This window comes from Patiria miniata, unplaced genomic scaffold, assembly GCF_015706575.1.
Source record: "Patiria miniata isolate m_02_andy unplaced genomic scaffold, ASM1570657v1 HiC_scaffold_1, whole genome shotgun sequence".
Taxonomy (NCBI): Eukaryota; Metazoa; Echinodermata; class Asteroidea; order Valvatida; family Asterinidae; genus Patiria; species Patiria miniata.
This window is the reverse complement of record NW_024037047.1, coordinates 28,446,806-28,461,480: the sequence shown is the minus strand read 5'-3', so window position 1 is coordinate 28,461,480 and position 14,675 is coordinate 28,446,806. Positions and strand designations below refer to the sequence as shown.

At 39.7% G+C, this 14,675-nt stretch overlaps 1 protein-coding gene and 3 non-coding genes across 4 annotated transcripts; 3 read left to right on the top strand and 1 right to left on the bottom strand.

Annotated features, from left to right (window-relative positions):
* Positions 1-3,442: 3,442 nt before the first annotated feature.
* On the bottom strand, positions 3,443-3,514 carry Trnat-cgu. The gene has a single exon. It is a non-coding gene; the product is annotated as a tRNA-Thr (tRNA).
* Positions 3,515-5,517: 2,003 nt separating this feature from the next.
* LOC119727716 lies at positions 5,518-8,460 on the top strand. Its single transcript, XM_038199746.1, has 4 exons — positions 5,518-5,703; positions 7,068-7,158; positions 7,487-7,573; positions 7,962-8,460. The coding sequence occupies exons 1-4, from the start codon at positions 5,620-5,622 to the stop codon at positions 8,174-8,176; spliced, it is 477 nt and encodes a 158-aa protein (XP_038055674.1). The 5' UTR covers positions 5,518-5,619; the 3' UTR covers positions 8,177-8,460.
* A 1,050-nt stretch (positions 8,461-9,510) lies between these two features.
* On the top strand, positions 9,511-9,582 carry Trnat-cgu. The gene has a single exon. It is a non-coding gene; the product is annotated as a tRNA-Thr (tRNA).
* A 1,193-nt stretch (positions 9,583-10,775) lies between these two features.
* On the top strand, positions 10,776-10,847 carry Trnat-cgu. Its single transcript has one exon. It is a non-coding gene; the product is annotated as a tRNA-Thr (tRNA).
* The last annotated feature ends 3,828 nt before the right edge of the window (positions 10,848-14,675 follow it).

The window sequence follows — 14,675 nt, the reverse complement described above, 5'->3', positions numbered from 1 at the left end:
GTTTTGTCATGGTCTGAGTAGTTGCATTTCACAAACGAAACGAAAAACTCCTCTTTTTTAAAATTAGACTGAAGAGTTTTAAGTTGTTACATTATTAGAAACATCAGCCCAACCCCGTTTACACTATAAACATGATTTTTAAAAGCCATTCTATGCAAAATGAATTTGCTTTAATTTATTGCAAAGAAAAACAAAGAAATGGGCTCACAGCCTTTCGGACGAATTTAAAGGGAAGATACAACATTTGCTTTTGCTGTAATTTTCAGAAAGTTATGGATTTGGGGGTTAGTATTTTACAGCAAATATTGTAACACTGACCTGTTTAAAGTTTTGTGTTCCTAGATGCTGGAAAAACCAAGAAAAAAATGATGTTCTTGAAGTATGGTTCCCTGACCCTACTTCAGACGAAAGGGAGCAATTTATAGACGTAGGGGAATTGTCAGGTCAATTGGCTTGCATCCGTTCACGGTTAAAACCACCTTCGTTGGAAAAGATACATGAATTCCACTTTTCTTGAAAATGACAGCACACCAGGTGCCATGATTTAACAGGATGCTTGAGACTGTTATTCACCTACAGTCAAGTAAGGTATTTCATCATAATTTGTTTTTGGTGTTTGTTCTTGGTTTTTTTTTTTTTTGCAAATGTTGTATATTGCCTTTCGTGCATCAGAGCAGACGCCATTTTGTTAATGTACAATTATTTTTGGAGTAGGCCTAAATGTTGTTCGCATGGCCTGTTTTTACTTATTGACTGTCTCTTCACACCGAAAGACAGATTGTTCAGCATGAAATCCCCATTTTCGAATACTGTGATGGGTTTTTTTATGATCCATTTTTCCCCGACATTTTTATCAGTGACGCACTCATTCTTGCTTTCATTGATGCACATTTTCACTGTTGCATTGACTCAATTAACGACTGTAATTGAGTTGAATAGGTGATATTAGCAAGCAAAAAAATGACTGCACTACTTATCAGTGCGAGAAATAAGAGATATTATCAGTAAAAAGAGATAATCGATACAATTATTTGTAACTATTAATATTATTGTTTACTATCAAACCAGTACGAGTGGAAATTGTAGTTGTATTGTCATTGTATAGTTATATGGCTTCCTGTATTCATTCCAATGTGTAATCTGATTGACTTAAAAGGTTTTGGTTGAGTTGCGTACGCAGTACTTGTTACCACTCCGCGAGATAGGCGCAGGTAGCGTCCGAATATCTGGGCTTCATGCGATTCGCTGTAGGGCCTACGCCGCTGACCACTTCTCACAGATTTGTGTGTCACTGTCGGTGTCACGTGAAATTTAGAATCCTATGGGATCTATTGGTCCTTTTTCCCTTATATGCACTCTAGTCCTCACACGTGACCTGTCTATGTCATACTTATCTTCACCTAAGCATGCGCGGTACAACCGAAGAGTCGAAATTTACCGAAGAGTCGAAATTTCAAACCATTCGCATGCCGTAGCCAAATCATTCGGACACTGTCATAATGCGGCTTGTGGTTTGTGGCTGTTAGCCAATTAGTAAGCACTTCAGTTAAACCAAAAATAGCGGGTACCCATCACATGCAGCTGCTAATTGGAGAATACTGCTTACTAAATTACTGTTCAGCAAAAATCAGCCGACACCACTTACAAGCAATATACATTGTATGGGTTTTTAAAGGTAAAAGTAACCAGTTTTTAGTAAGCATATATTCCGTGGAGGTGCTAAGCGCAGAAATGTGTTGTAAGATAGTTGCTTAAAAAAAAGTTACCAGCTAAAGAACGCCATACAATGTGTATTGCATGCTACTGGTTGCCTTCTGATTTTTTCCCTCACAACACATACAGTTGTCAACGCATACAATTTCTACGCAGCATAGAATTAGGCACTGTACAACCGTGTATGTTATGCACAATAAGTATTGCATATAGGTCTATAATGTTAATTTTTTGAAGAATAATTAGCAGTACACTGTTGTGTTTAATGGACATCCAGTATATCCTTTTGTGCTCTGGTCATATATGACGATCAAGTAAATTGTGCAATTGACATAGATCGTTCAGTGTTATGTACACACTGAAACATTGCCTGGGTTAATTTTACCCAAGAAAGGGTGAAAACTGGAACTACCCAAACTTGGGGTGTTCTATAACCAATTGTTTGGGTTAGAATTTCTGCTAAATTCAACTTGTGGTCATTCAAGACCAAATTTAATTCGGTCTTGTATGACTACAACTTTTGGTTGAATATAACATAAATTCTAACCCAAACAATTTGTTATACAACAACCCAAGTTTGGGTAGTTGCAGTTTTCACCCTTTCTTGGGTAAAATTAACCCAGGCAATTTTTCAGTGCATTGTCCGGTTTATTCAGTCCCTGTCCTGGACTAAAGCCTAATTGAATAAATGGAATTACAAATTGAAATAATAAATGTATAAATTCCAGAAATATTATTGTTTTGTTTTCTTGGAACTTTCATTTATTCCGTCTTGCTGGCATCAGTTCAGTCCACCATGGGTGTGGACTGAATATAATATACTAAATACATAAATATGCGAATAAATAAGAATGGTCATAAACTGAAATAACATCACGCGTAGGCTTATATCGTCCAATTGATCTACTCTGCTCAGTGTTGCGTACATTAACCGGTTTATTCAGTCTATGACCTAGAATTTATTGAATAAATTGAATAATATATTGGAATAATAAATTTATAAATTCTAAACATTTTATAAAATCAAGGTTGTTTTCTTCTTTTTTTTTGCAACTTTTATTTTGTCCGTGGTCCGGGCGTCTGTTCGGTCCACCATATGGCGCGAGAAGGCCAGAACGTGACCAGGAATTCTCATAACCTTGAAAAAGTCCCAGTTTAGCTCTGAGGAAATGTTTGGCCGAGCGGAGGGCTGCATGAGCCAGCGATGCATTCGCGCCATTTCCGCGGGTATACGAAGACGTAGTTTGACAACGGAGTAACTTCTTTCATGTAACTTTATTATCAGCAACTGCCATTTGGCGACCGAAAACCAACCGGGAAAAAAATGTTGCAACCTGACGCCACTTTTGTCTTCATACATCATCTCAATGAAGGTCATTCATTGCAAAAATGATGATAAGACATGAATCTGGGACTGAGAAACATTTCCAATTTTGTTAGGAAACACTAAGAAAATTTTCTTGACTCTCCATAGACTTTGTACACAACCGCTGAAGTGGCGACAGGTTGCAACATTTTTTCCCAACCATAATCTTCATCAGTCTTAAAATACAAAGGAACGTTTGTTTTCATGAAAGTACGCATGCATAATTATGGGTACCGTCGTTTGGTCGGCTTATTAATTTCAAATCGTCTCTTTGCAAAACAGACGTCTACCTACTGAGCCATCGCTGCTTCACAAGAGAATGATGGTACTCCAGTATTGTTGAAAAAAAAAATGAATAAAAAAGGGCACGAGAGGGATTCGAACCCTCGATCTTCTGTTTACGAGACAGACGCCTTACCACTAGGCCACCGCGCCTACTTGTGTCAACTCTTTTCTTTTCCCCCAACACTGAGCAAATCAAATTCGTTCTTCAAGTCACCAACAACTTTAAAGACAAATATCCAGAGCCAAATTAAATGTTTTAGTAAATGCTTAATTTTTTTGATGAAATGCAATTTTTTTTTTTAATTTTCGGCGCGGCCAGGACCCCAACCGGTTTTAAACCACACGTTTATAACTGCTCCGTCACACAATAATATCCCCTTATTTTGATTAAAGAAAATCCCTAGGACTATTGACCATGTGTCCTGTGACGTCATGTCGTCAGGCAAGCGCCGGACAGCCCAAACATTTAATCGCCTTTCGCATGTTATTTTAAATCATATTTCAAGAGAGATAAACATGCAGTGCAAGAGAACCGCTCGATGACAATTGGCATCACGTGACCATAACATCCAATTTTGTAAACAAAATGATACATGGTCTTTACTTAAAGGGAAAATACAACATTTGCAAACATCAAAAAATAAAACTACCAAATCATTTTGAAATACCTTGCTGGACTGTTGGTGAATGACAGTGTAAAGCATCCTGTAAAATCATGGCACCTGGTATACTGTCATTTTCAAGAAAAGTGGTATTTTTGTATCAATTTCCAACGCTGATCGGCCGATCAGCGTTGGAAAAAAACTGGCTTTTTTCAAATACTGGCCCCAGTTGACCATCGCACTTGTTTGCAATCGATTACACACCTATGAAAGGGTGCAAGCCAGCTAGACTGGTTCCCTGACCTTACAATTCCCCAATATATGTAAACTGCTCTGTTTCTTCTTAAATGGAGTCAGGGAACCAGACTACAGGAAAATGATTGTTTTTCTTGGTTTTTATAGCATTTTCGAACCCAAAACCTCAAAAAAGTCAGTGTAACTATATTTGCTATATATTTCCAACCCCCCAATTCCATCCATTTCTGAAAAGTACAGCAAAAGCAAATGATGTATATTCCCTTTAAACACTGATGAGATACAGAAACTTTTTGTCATGTAAGAAGGCGCTGTGTCTGTCTCGTTAACAGGTTAGGCCACTGCCCACACTTATGTGAAATTCAACCAAAAGTTGTCATACATACAAGACCATATTAAATTTGGTCTTGAATGACCACAAGTTTTGGTTGAATTTAGCAGATATTCTAACCCAAACAATTGGTTATAGAACAACCCAAGTTTGGGTAGTTCCAGTATTCACCCTTTCGTGGGTAAAATGAACCCAGGCAATTTTTCAGTGTAACTACTGAAGACGATTAAATAATTAAATAAGGGATAATGTGGGCGGAGGTTTTAAACACTCTGTTTCAGACCGGTTGGAGTCTGGATGCTGATTATCACCCGAGCCGAAGGCGAGGGTTATTATCAGCATGCATCCAGTCTCCAACCGGTTTTTAAAAAAGAATGTTTGATACCAACCAAGCACAAATATGCTATATATTCCCATACCTAAAAAAAAAAACCTTTTCGGTCAAACAAAATCAAAACTTTTAGGTCCAAAAGTCAAAACAAGTCATAGTTTTTTAATTTTCGACGATTTCGATCAACAAAATACCCCTTTAGCTATACAACGGTAATAAGGCTCTCTGGTTAATAATTCCTTAAATGTTGATGCGTGGTGTGGCGCACAACGCAGATGTACCGATGTAGTGTAAATTTAGGACTATGAAATACTGACTCACTGGTAGTACTGCACATGCCTACGTGAGGATTGTGAATATTCAAACAATAAAACAGTGCTGACACCGGATTTCATAGGAGTCAACATTTCATGTGACACTGAAAAGTGTTTAAGACCAACCATGCAGCAATGCCTTTTCAACCGTTTGAAACCGGCCACGTGATGGGCTCTCGACCAACTTTTTTTTTTAGGAATGGGCAAACCGTCTCAGGTATATATGAATATCAAATTTTAGCTGGTAAACTAAATGCTGATTTATGCAGCGTAAAGGCCTTCGTGTTCAACAAGACAATGCTATAAAAACACCAACAGTACGTGTAGGTTAATTCAGTTGGTTTTTGAGTCCAAAGAAACCCGTTTTTGGCTGTCTCGAGCTCGGCCGGCTCTCCCAGATAGGTTGAATTTGGTCGGAGGACATGGCGCGATTCACAATGTTGGCAATTGTGGTTCTTTGCCTGATTGTCGGCAATCAGGGAGCTGACGATATATACACAGATATGGTGAGTATAGGCAGATGCAAGAAAGTCCATTTTATGTTCTTTGGCGAAAAAAATATACGCAGAAAACAGAATGATTTTTTTTTTCTTTTTAAGGTTTTTTGTATTTTTTTTAAATTGATAAATAAAGTTTAGTTCTGTAAGCTATTTTTTTTTTTAAATAGCATCTTATTGGAGAAAATGCTGCAGCGTCAGGAAGATGCACTGCCATACTTCCTCGTCTTATGTGACCTTGGTTCGAACTTTTCCACAAGACTGACCAATGGATCAGTCTCTGCCTGAGTGATGAACAGTTTCCATTTGAATACCGAACTGGGATTGTACTCCTTGTAACATTATTTTAAGGTCTTCTCTACTTTTTAAAAATGCGTGTGCAGGCTTCAAAGTCACATTGTCTAGATTTGAGGCAATGTTATATACCAGAATATACAGAATTGGTATAAAAATCCTGCTGGATAGGCCTACATGTATTTTGCCAAGTGTTACAAACGGACACCCGTAAATTTGGACTACAAAATAAAAAGTATTAAAGGGGCTTTACGGCCTGAAATCCCCTAAAATTTCATGTTTTGGATTGTTTACTTGCACTATTTAAAAGGTCTAATTGAAAGAAATTAACCTAATGTCTTACCGTTCCCGAGAATAAAGACGAAAAAAAAACATGCGTTTTTGTCCCAAAAAAGTCTCCGGTTTCTGGTATGCGCGCGCGTCGCCGTAGCCATGCGCGTCGGCAAAATGAAAAATTTTTTTTTTCAATAAAAGATGGTGTCTCAAAACCGCCAAACTCACGGGTTTGACTGGAATCCTGCTGCTGCACAATTTTAACGTGTTTTTAGATTGGGTTATGGTCGAGAATAAGCTTTATGTGGCCTCTCTGGACTCCCATAAATTTGCACTAAGTTTAGTCGGGCACCATTTGCAGTCATCAGCCGACATTTTGAAGCAAAAAAAATCAGGTAAAAAAAAAAAGCGTCGCCGCACCACTTTTGGGGCAAGCTCCATACCAGAAACCGGAGACTTTTTTTTGGCCTTTCCTATCGGTTTTCATTCAATGTACGATACACGTTGTGTGTGTCACATCAAGTACACGAGGCACACTGCAAAAATGTGGTTTCGTACGGTCCGCAGAAGGCGAACTCTTTACGGCTGGAATCACGAACACTGAACAGCCCGATATTTTGGGGTCGCCAACTAGTCTTGCGCGAATAACAAAAATGCCCGTTTTTAAGGATAGCTGTGTGGGTGTTTATATCCTACTTTTGTGTTCTTTCCGATAAATTTTCGTTCAATACGTTTTGTAGCCCAATTGGGCGTATTCCAGAACGTATAGTTCCCTTTAAAGCCCACCCATTGTTTATTTTTTTCAGGAATTCTACGCCAAGGACCTGACCTGTAATGACGAGCAAAGCTACTGCCAGAACTGCTTCACGGCGCGTGCTCGTGGCAAGGTCTTCTTACGTACGTGTACAAAGTTATAAATCGTTTATCTAATAATAATGGACTCAGCATTATCTCTAACGTTTGTCTCAAACCTTCCAATAATTGCGTTTTTAAGTTGAAAAAAAGAAAAAAGAAATGGGATAACTTAACTGAGATAACCAAATTATGTACATAAATGCTTGATTCATTTCGCTGATTATGACTAACATACATCAACGCTCAGGTGGTTTTTTTGTAGATATTAAAAAACCGATGCATTTTCCAAGTGAAATACAAAGCTACAGGCACAGCTAGCGGATTTAAGTAGGCCTAATCGACCATGTATCGTGCTCTTGTATATACATAGATACGTTTGAGTATGTAACGAACCCCGACAAGTTCGAACTCTCCCAGTTGGAAGGAGACAATGAGTGGAAGATGGCATTTGTTCAAGGTAAGACTGAAGGTGTCCATAACGCTATCAACACGGCCAACATTTTCGCCAGTGTTTTATGCTCGTTACAACCACTGTACAGCCCATGTAGGATCGCGTTAAGTTTGAATAGGTCTGAAAATGAAATTTTGCCCGTAATCCTGCACTTCCATTCATAAACCCATACGGCTACTGAGCTGATATTGAACATGATGTCTTATATTATAGTGAACTATTTAGATGACTCAAACACAGAGACATTTCCTGCTCGACTCATAGCACAAAATTAAGTCCCAAACCACAAAAGTGTCTGTTCTCTCTCTTATATGTATGGGAACGGTGTCCTCAACTACACAATTACCATGTGTTGACAATGTCTCTGATGCAGCCTACCTTTATATGTTGACAGAGGATCAGTCTGAAACCTTCCACGTGTGCACCACCTCGAACACCGATGGTGCCGAGGGCGGCGTTTCCCAGCAATTGTCGGTGTGCATGGAGAACAACTTCCCGGGAGTCGTGGCACCTGAAGGTTGCTCCAAACCGGTGGCCTTGGCTTCCCTGTCCGACAAATTCGCCAACATGAAGATGTCCGGTCAGCAGGTCATGTACTGCGCGCAGTAGAGCCAGCCAACACGCAGTAGCAACCCCGTTCCCAGGGCTCAGTTTCAACCAGCAAACTATCCCGCGCAAAGTTGTGTACTTGATGATTTTATTTTCAACGTGTAGTACGTGTTGAAGTGTTCATTTTGAATATGGGCATCTTCCGAATTCAGCTCGGCCAGGTGGAGCTATTGTGGCAAAAATCGGCAGCTCTTGGGGCACTGTGTCCTGAAATCCCCGAAAATGTCATGCTTTAATTGTTTACTTATCCTATTTCAAAAATATGGTTGAAGGAAATCAACCTAATGTCTCCGCTCCCGAGAAAAGACGAAAAAAATCCGGCTGTTTACATCGGACACCGACGACGGAGTACGCACGTAGCACACGCACTCCAATGCAGAACAGTGTGGGTTATCACACGTCCGCAAAAGGCGAAAACTTTACGACTAAAATCACAACTTACTAGGTCGATTTTTGGGGGGTCGCGGCAAAAGGGGACCCGCCGGAAATTCGTTCTCGCAATAAAATAACACAAAAACGCCCAGGTTTTAAAGGAGGGTTCAGTGTGAATGTTTGTATTTCGAATGTTCTTTCCGATTAACCGGAACAGAAACAGGAAGCAAACCCAAGTGTTACCATTTTAATCGAGGGTGAAACTTTAGTAACCCCGGGGGCGAGGTTGTGACATAACAGCAAAGAGCTATATTTCGCAGCGCAAAATATGAATAATGAATAATGAATAATGAATATGAACAGAACTGAATAACAAATATTAAATATAAACGGTGGTGGTGCAATTTTACTACGAGTATTTTCTTGAGTAGATGAGCTTTCATTTGAAATCTGACACTATACCTACAAAGTTCATCATGTCAAGGGTTCTAGCCATGCGCTTTTTTCTAATTAAGACGTTTCGATGAATGTGTACGGAAGTCTTGATTTTGGTGAAGGGAATATCAATAAGGCTCAATAAAGATCGGTATTGAAATGAAACCAAATTGTGAAATTTCGTTGTGAATGTTTCAATTGCCCTTTGTCCTAATGCGTCTCCAACTTGTACTAATTGTAAATAGGCGTGTTTCATGCATAAACTTTAAGGACAACAAGGTCGAAATCAAATTAATATTCCAGCAATTTAGGCCTAATTACAATTTGCCAAGACAGACACCTGGGCTATAGGCTAGTTGAGCTCTTCTGCCCACAATAATGATTTATCGTCCTTTACATGCCAAAAGTGCAGGGGATATGGTTGTAAAAATATATCCGATATCCCACATAACACTCGTGCACAAAGCTGTCCACATTTATTGCGAGCTTTGAAAGTCTTTCTTTGAAACTACATGTTCATTCGTGCAGGCGCGGTGGCCTAGTGGTAAGGCGTCTGTCTCGTAAACAGAAGATCGAGGGTTCGAACCCCTCTCGCGCCTTTTATTATTTTTTTCTTACATATGACTTGAATTGAATAAAACAAAATGAAACCTTGAACTTTGCGAGGTGGACAAGACTTGGCGAGGTCCAAACAGCGCATCGAAGATTCGAACCCTTCTCACGTCTTCGGGTGAGTTTTTTCTCCCTTATTAAATGATGAGTTACTATAGGCCTAATTAGATTAAATGTCAACAAGATCAGGACTCTTAGGCCGCTCTCAGTTCGAGTTTTTTGTTTTGTTGGGGGGGGGGGGAGATCCGAGTGGAAATGTGACGATATTAAGACGATCGGCATCAGTCGCTACTCCAAAAATCAACAGTCAAGCCAATAAAAGCGTCTTATGTTCAACGCGGGCGGATCAGGGGGGGGGGGGGAGGAAAAGGGGTCCATGGCCCCCTTACCCCAAAAAAACTAACCAATTTGTTTTTGTATATCAAGGCCTAAGTGATGTAGCAAAGAAGACAGCCACTGCATACACCACCCACAAAACTCAACAAAAGCAAAACATTTTATTTTTTTGAAAACAATACTGGATATAATCAATTTTTGAACCCACTTTTTGGGGGAACAAAAATTGTTTACCCCCCCCCCCCCAAAAAAAAATGGTGGTGTAGATCCGCCCTTTCTTCTGTTTGACAAAGATTTCTGCACATTTAATATATCGAGTAAAAAGCTGATAGACATTGCTTTTAATTACATTATGCGCCATTTTAGGCGACGGCGAGTTGCATTATTTCAACCGTGGTCGGCAACATTAATTTTATCCCAAATAATGCCACATTTTTACGCACTCTATAAGAGAGTAGGCCTAAGCCCTATTTTGTCCAAGGCAATGTCTTTCATTTGAAGAGTGTATTGATCAGTGATGTAGTCGAGACTTTCACAAGACCATACAAAAGACCAGCCACAAGTAAACCAGGCACTAAAAATGACAAAGGGAATGCCTTTTGATGCAGTTCATTTGAATTGTGTGGGTCTTGTGATGGTCTTGTGAAGGTCTTGTGAAGGTCTTGCCGAGTCTCGACTACAACACTGGTATTGATACAGTACCATACAAGTTATTTAACAACTTTTGTAAATACTTTTTATGACTGCCTGCCATAAAACAAGACATATTATAATTATGTTAAGAAAACCGGAGCAGCCTGAAAGATATTCAAAATAGTTCTTTATGAAATACAAACTGTGTAGAGGCGTGGTGGCCAAGTGATAAGGCGTCTGTCTCGTAAACAGAAGATCGAGGGTTCGAACCCCTCTCGCGCCTAATCGTCCACTTCATCTTTTTAATTTTGCTTACATCCACGGATCATATCTTCAATAGGCTTCTGAAGGACCTAGAACAACCCACATTCAAAGTTTTAAATTGGCATACCGTTAGTTTTTAGACTTCTGCTGAAACGTTTGTTTTACATACCTAGTGTGGACATTCCTTTGTTTTCGTGTGGTTAAGAGAAACCAGTGAAAAACTCATTTTTCCCAAACTGTGAAAACCCTTTCAATCCAAATTTTTTTCTATGATTCCGTCTAGTGTTTCTCTTCATTTTGCCACAGATAAACCTAACCCAAAATGCCTCTAAAACTGTTTTCTAGAGAGGGAAAACCTTGTGTGGACGTGGGGAAGTCCACACAACGTCGCTGTTTCGGCTGCTACCCGGTTTATGTGGACATCTTTTGTTCGGAAGTCCACACAGTGTGTGTAATGCTTGTCTACGCCTACGGATGGGGTTTATGGTGTGCTTGCAATGTCCTTTCATTTCTCTACTTAAGAATTTCCCTGTGGGTACCGTTATAGACAACGACCGACTTAATGGGGTACCACTTGTTCCCTCTGTGCAGGTATACCTCACAACATGATAAAGCTCTCCCATAACGGAAGTACAAGGCAGAAACAGTATGCCCCTTCGGCTAGAAAACTGCCCTTATTGAGGGCGCTCTGTGCAAGGGGTCAGATCAGAATCAGCAAAAGAATTCCCAAATTCAGTCGGTTTAAGATGGTCATACAAATCTTGTTTATTTACAATAATTACAGTGCAAAGACATAATTTTCGATTACATCTTTAGGATAAAAACGCGGCGCTTTCTTTAACACGGTTTTCAGCATATTCCTTTAACAAAATGAAAAAGTAATGCAGGTCCTGCTTCGGACACATCATCACTACATGTAAGTGGGACACCGCACTTTAGGCAGTGGCATTGTGGCGGCTCAAAACTACGGTGCCATTGGAAAGGGCGGCGTCCCAAGAGCTTATGCAAAGACAAGTGGCGCATCCGGGTTCCTTCGCTAAAAAAAAAGCAAGAGCTTTCGTTGTACAAAGTGCTGCCTGCTGGTCATCTTTTAAGTAAAGGCTAAACAATAGTACAAAACAATCATACAAAATGCGACACAACATTCGAATAAATAGAAAACAGGTACAAAAATAAAATACGCGGAGTGAAACTAGAGCTAATGACGTTCGGTTAAAAGAGCATAAAATGACGAAAAGATTTGTATGAAACTCACACGATTTATGGCTTGGGGACTGAACGATGTGACAATGCTGACAAAAAAAAAGATATAAACGTTTGAAGGTCGCAATCAACAATCAGTATTTAAAATGGAATGTCATCATTCACAACCAGAGAAAAAACGGACCGAATATCTAAATTCAGCTCACAAGTTATTGCTGTAGTATATAAGCCAAGAATAACGAAGCGCTGGATTTGTAGTAGACCCTTACAGTATTGCTTGAATTATAAGAGAAAAAAACCCAGAACTTTGGTACTTGAACGCGTACACTTGAAACAAGAACGATGTTGTTGACAAACAATTTAACTTGGTTAACGCCCAACACAACGGCCGAATCGTCTGAACAAACACTTCTTTAAGTACCGGCGCATTACATCATGCATGATACATCATTCTTTCATGTCTTGGTACCGGTACAACAATGGCCGACAGTGTGACTACAGCAATGTACTGCGCGCCAACGACCAAGGCGACCGAAGACTACTTACATGTACTACTATACTTTACTGTACTCCACACTTATGCTCACAAAGAGTACATCGGTACGATTTAAAAAGTTGACCTCCATAAATAATTCCTTCAATCTGTAAGTGTTCACGTGTTTATTTCTACACTCCCTTAATTATCCTGCAAATAATAATTACCCCCCCCCCCCGCCGCGAGGGTCAAATGTTAACTTTTCTGTCTGGTCTACGTCCATATGCATATACATGTATGTGTACCAAAAGTATTTGAAAAGAACGTCACCAAGGGACGTAAAGCTGATTGTTTCTCATCAAGTTTGAAATCAAGAACTCGTTAGATGTGCCGAAGGCGTTGCATCGTTCTGTGAATTGAGCTGGGAAAAAAGGTATGCAACGTGTGTAAAATCTGCATGGTCTTGTATGTAGAGTAAATAAAAAAGTATGTACTTTTGGCGATATGTCAATATTAGTGACGACATAACAGTTAGATTTCTTCAATTCGGCAGATGCATGAAGCAACAGACTGTCAATTTTCAACTGCACAAGACCAATGATCACATTTTTAAAAAGCTTAATTTTGTTTTGCAGTTTTCATAACTGAATCTTCAGCTGAACGGACCAGCCTTTTTCCTTTATATTGATAGCTTTGAAGTGTTGGTTAAATTCAGAAATGACCCCATGACTGTTCTACATAAAATGCTGTGACTGAAATTTTGCTTCTCGTGAAACTTGTTTTCTCTGTATGATTCATGCTCAGCACATTTTGAAATGCGACTAGAATTCCCACATGACTGTATCTTACATTGTTCTTGTCTCCCATTCAAAACTGAAGTAGAAGTTTGTGAAGTGCACTATGATTACAGTACAATGCTACAATAGATGTCTGTTCTACTTTACACTAAGTGAGAAACTACACTTTAATTAATGCCCTGGTGTGCGAACATTTTTTTACCAGCACGAAGTCAACAAAACCATCTGAAAAACAAAGAACACATGTCCAACACATTTTTGGCTTTTACATCGAAGAGAAATGAAGGGAATGACGCTCAACTTCTTCCGCCCCCCCCCCCAAAAAAATAATAATCAGTTTATTTTAATATAGGAAAAGGCATGAATAGGTTGGTGCATGCATGTGATTGGAAACAAAAAAAATGTCCGCCCAAAACATGTCCAACACATCCACAAAGTAACACGCCAAGGCATTGCCCTTTGTCAGACATTGGCAAAGAGAGATACATATGGAGACACTACTTGTGAATTTTGGTCTATCATGTTAGTTGAGGAGAAGTGGACGAAATTCAAGGCACTGAAATCTGTAGTCCGAGTAACTAGGACTCTACGGATCGCCTTTTTTTTTTACATTTGGACATGGTCGGGTGATCGTACATACCTTTGGGAAGAAAAGAGAAATTTCGACTTCAGTTCGGGAAACATCCTTGTCACAAACGCCTTGTTTGAGGCTCCCATTTTGAATTCAGGAAAAGTAGACTTGTGCATGGCTGGCTAGACTGTGTCCTGCATGGCAAGCATCAGACAAACCAATCACAGGGCACTTTGATTGGTTGCCTGGATTGGTGATCAATCAAAGCGCCCTGTGATTGGTCAGGTGACCAGTCCCTGTGATTGGTCAGGTGACCAATCAATGTCCAAATGTTAAAAAGCAATCCGTAGAGTCCTAGTTACTCAGACTATGAAATCTGCAGAGAAAAGGAAATTTCAAGCAAGCAAAACAAGATACCAGCCGAATGATGTGCGATGGGTATGGGCTCGGTGCACAGGTACACCCACTGATCTCTATATAAAGACTGGATAGCGGATATGCATACAACATTCACACAGTAGACTTTGCATATTGACCAATTCGCCCCGGTCTCACAAAGATGGCCGCGTATAATACGAACGTTCTACGCGTAAATACGCGCGCGTTGTATCAACAGTTGACGCGCATTTTGGTCACGTACACATATTATGATGTTCTAAAAGGGACACATTTCCGTAGTGATTATTATTTCAAAACGCCGAAAAAGTTATATTTGCGGCATTTTAGTAACCACGACGTTAGAAAAATTGTAGTTAACCTTGGTCAGTGGTGGTGGTCAAAATATAAGTCAAGTGAACCGCG

Bases quoted from the DNA above. Each gene is read 5' to 3' on its own strand.
- LOC119727716 (XM_038199746.1), top strand. From the start codon at position 5,620: ATGGCGCGATTCACAATGTTGGCAATTGTGGTTCTTTGCCTGATTGTC. The intron at 5,704-7,067 runs GTGAGTATAGGC...TATTTTTTTCAG, and splicing joins ACGATATATACACAGATATG to GAATTCTACGCCAAGGACCT. The intron at 7,159-7,486 runs GTACGTGTACAA...GTATATACATAG, and splicing joins TCGTGGCAAGGTCTTCTTAC to ATACGTTTGAGTATGTAACG.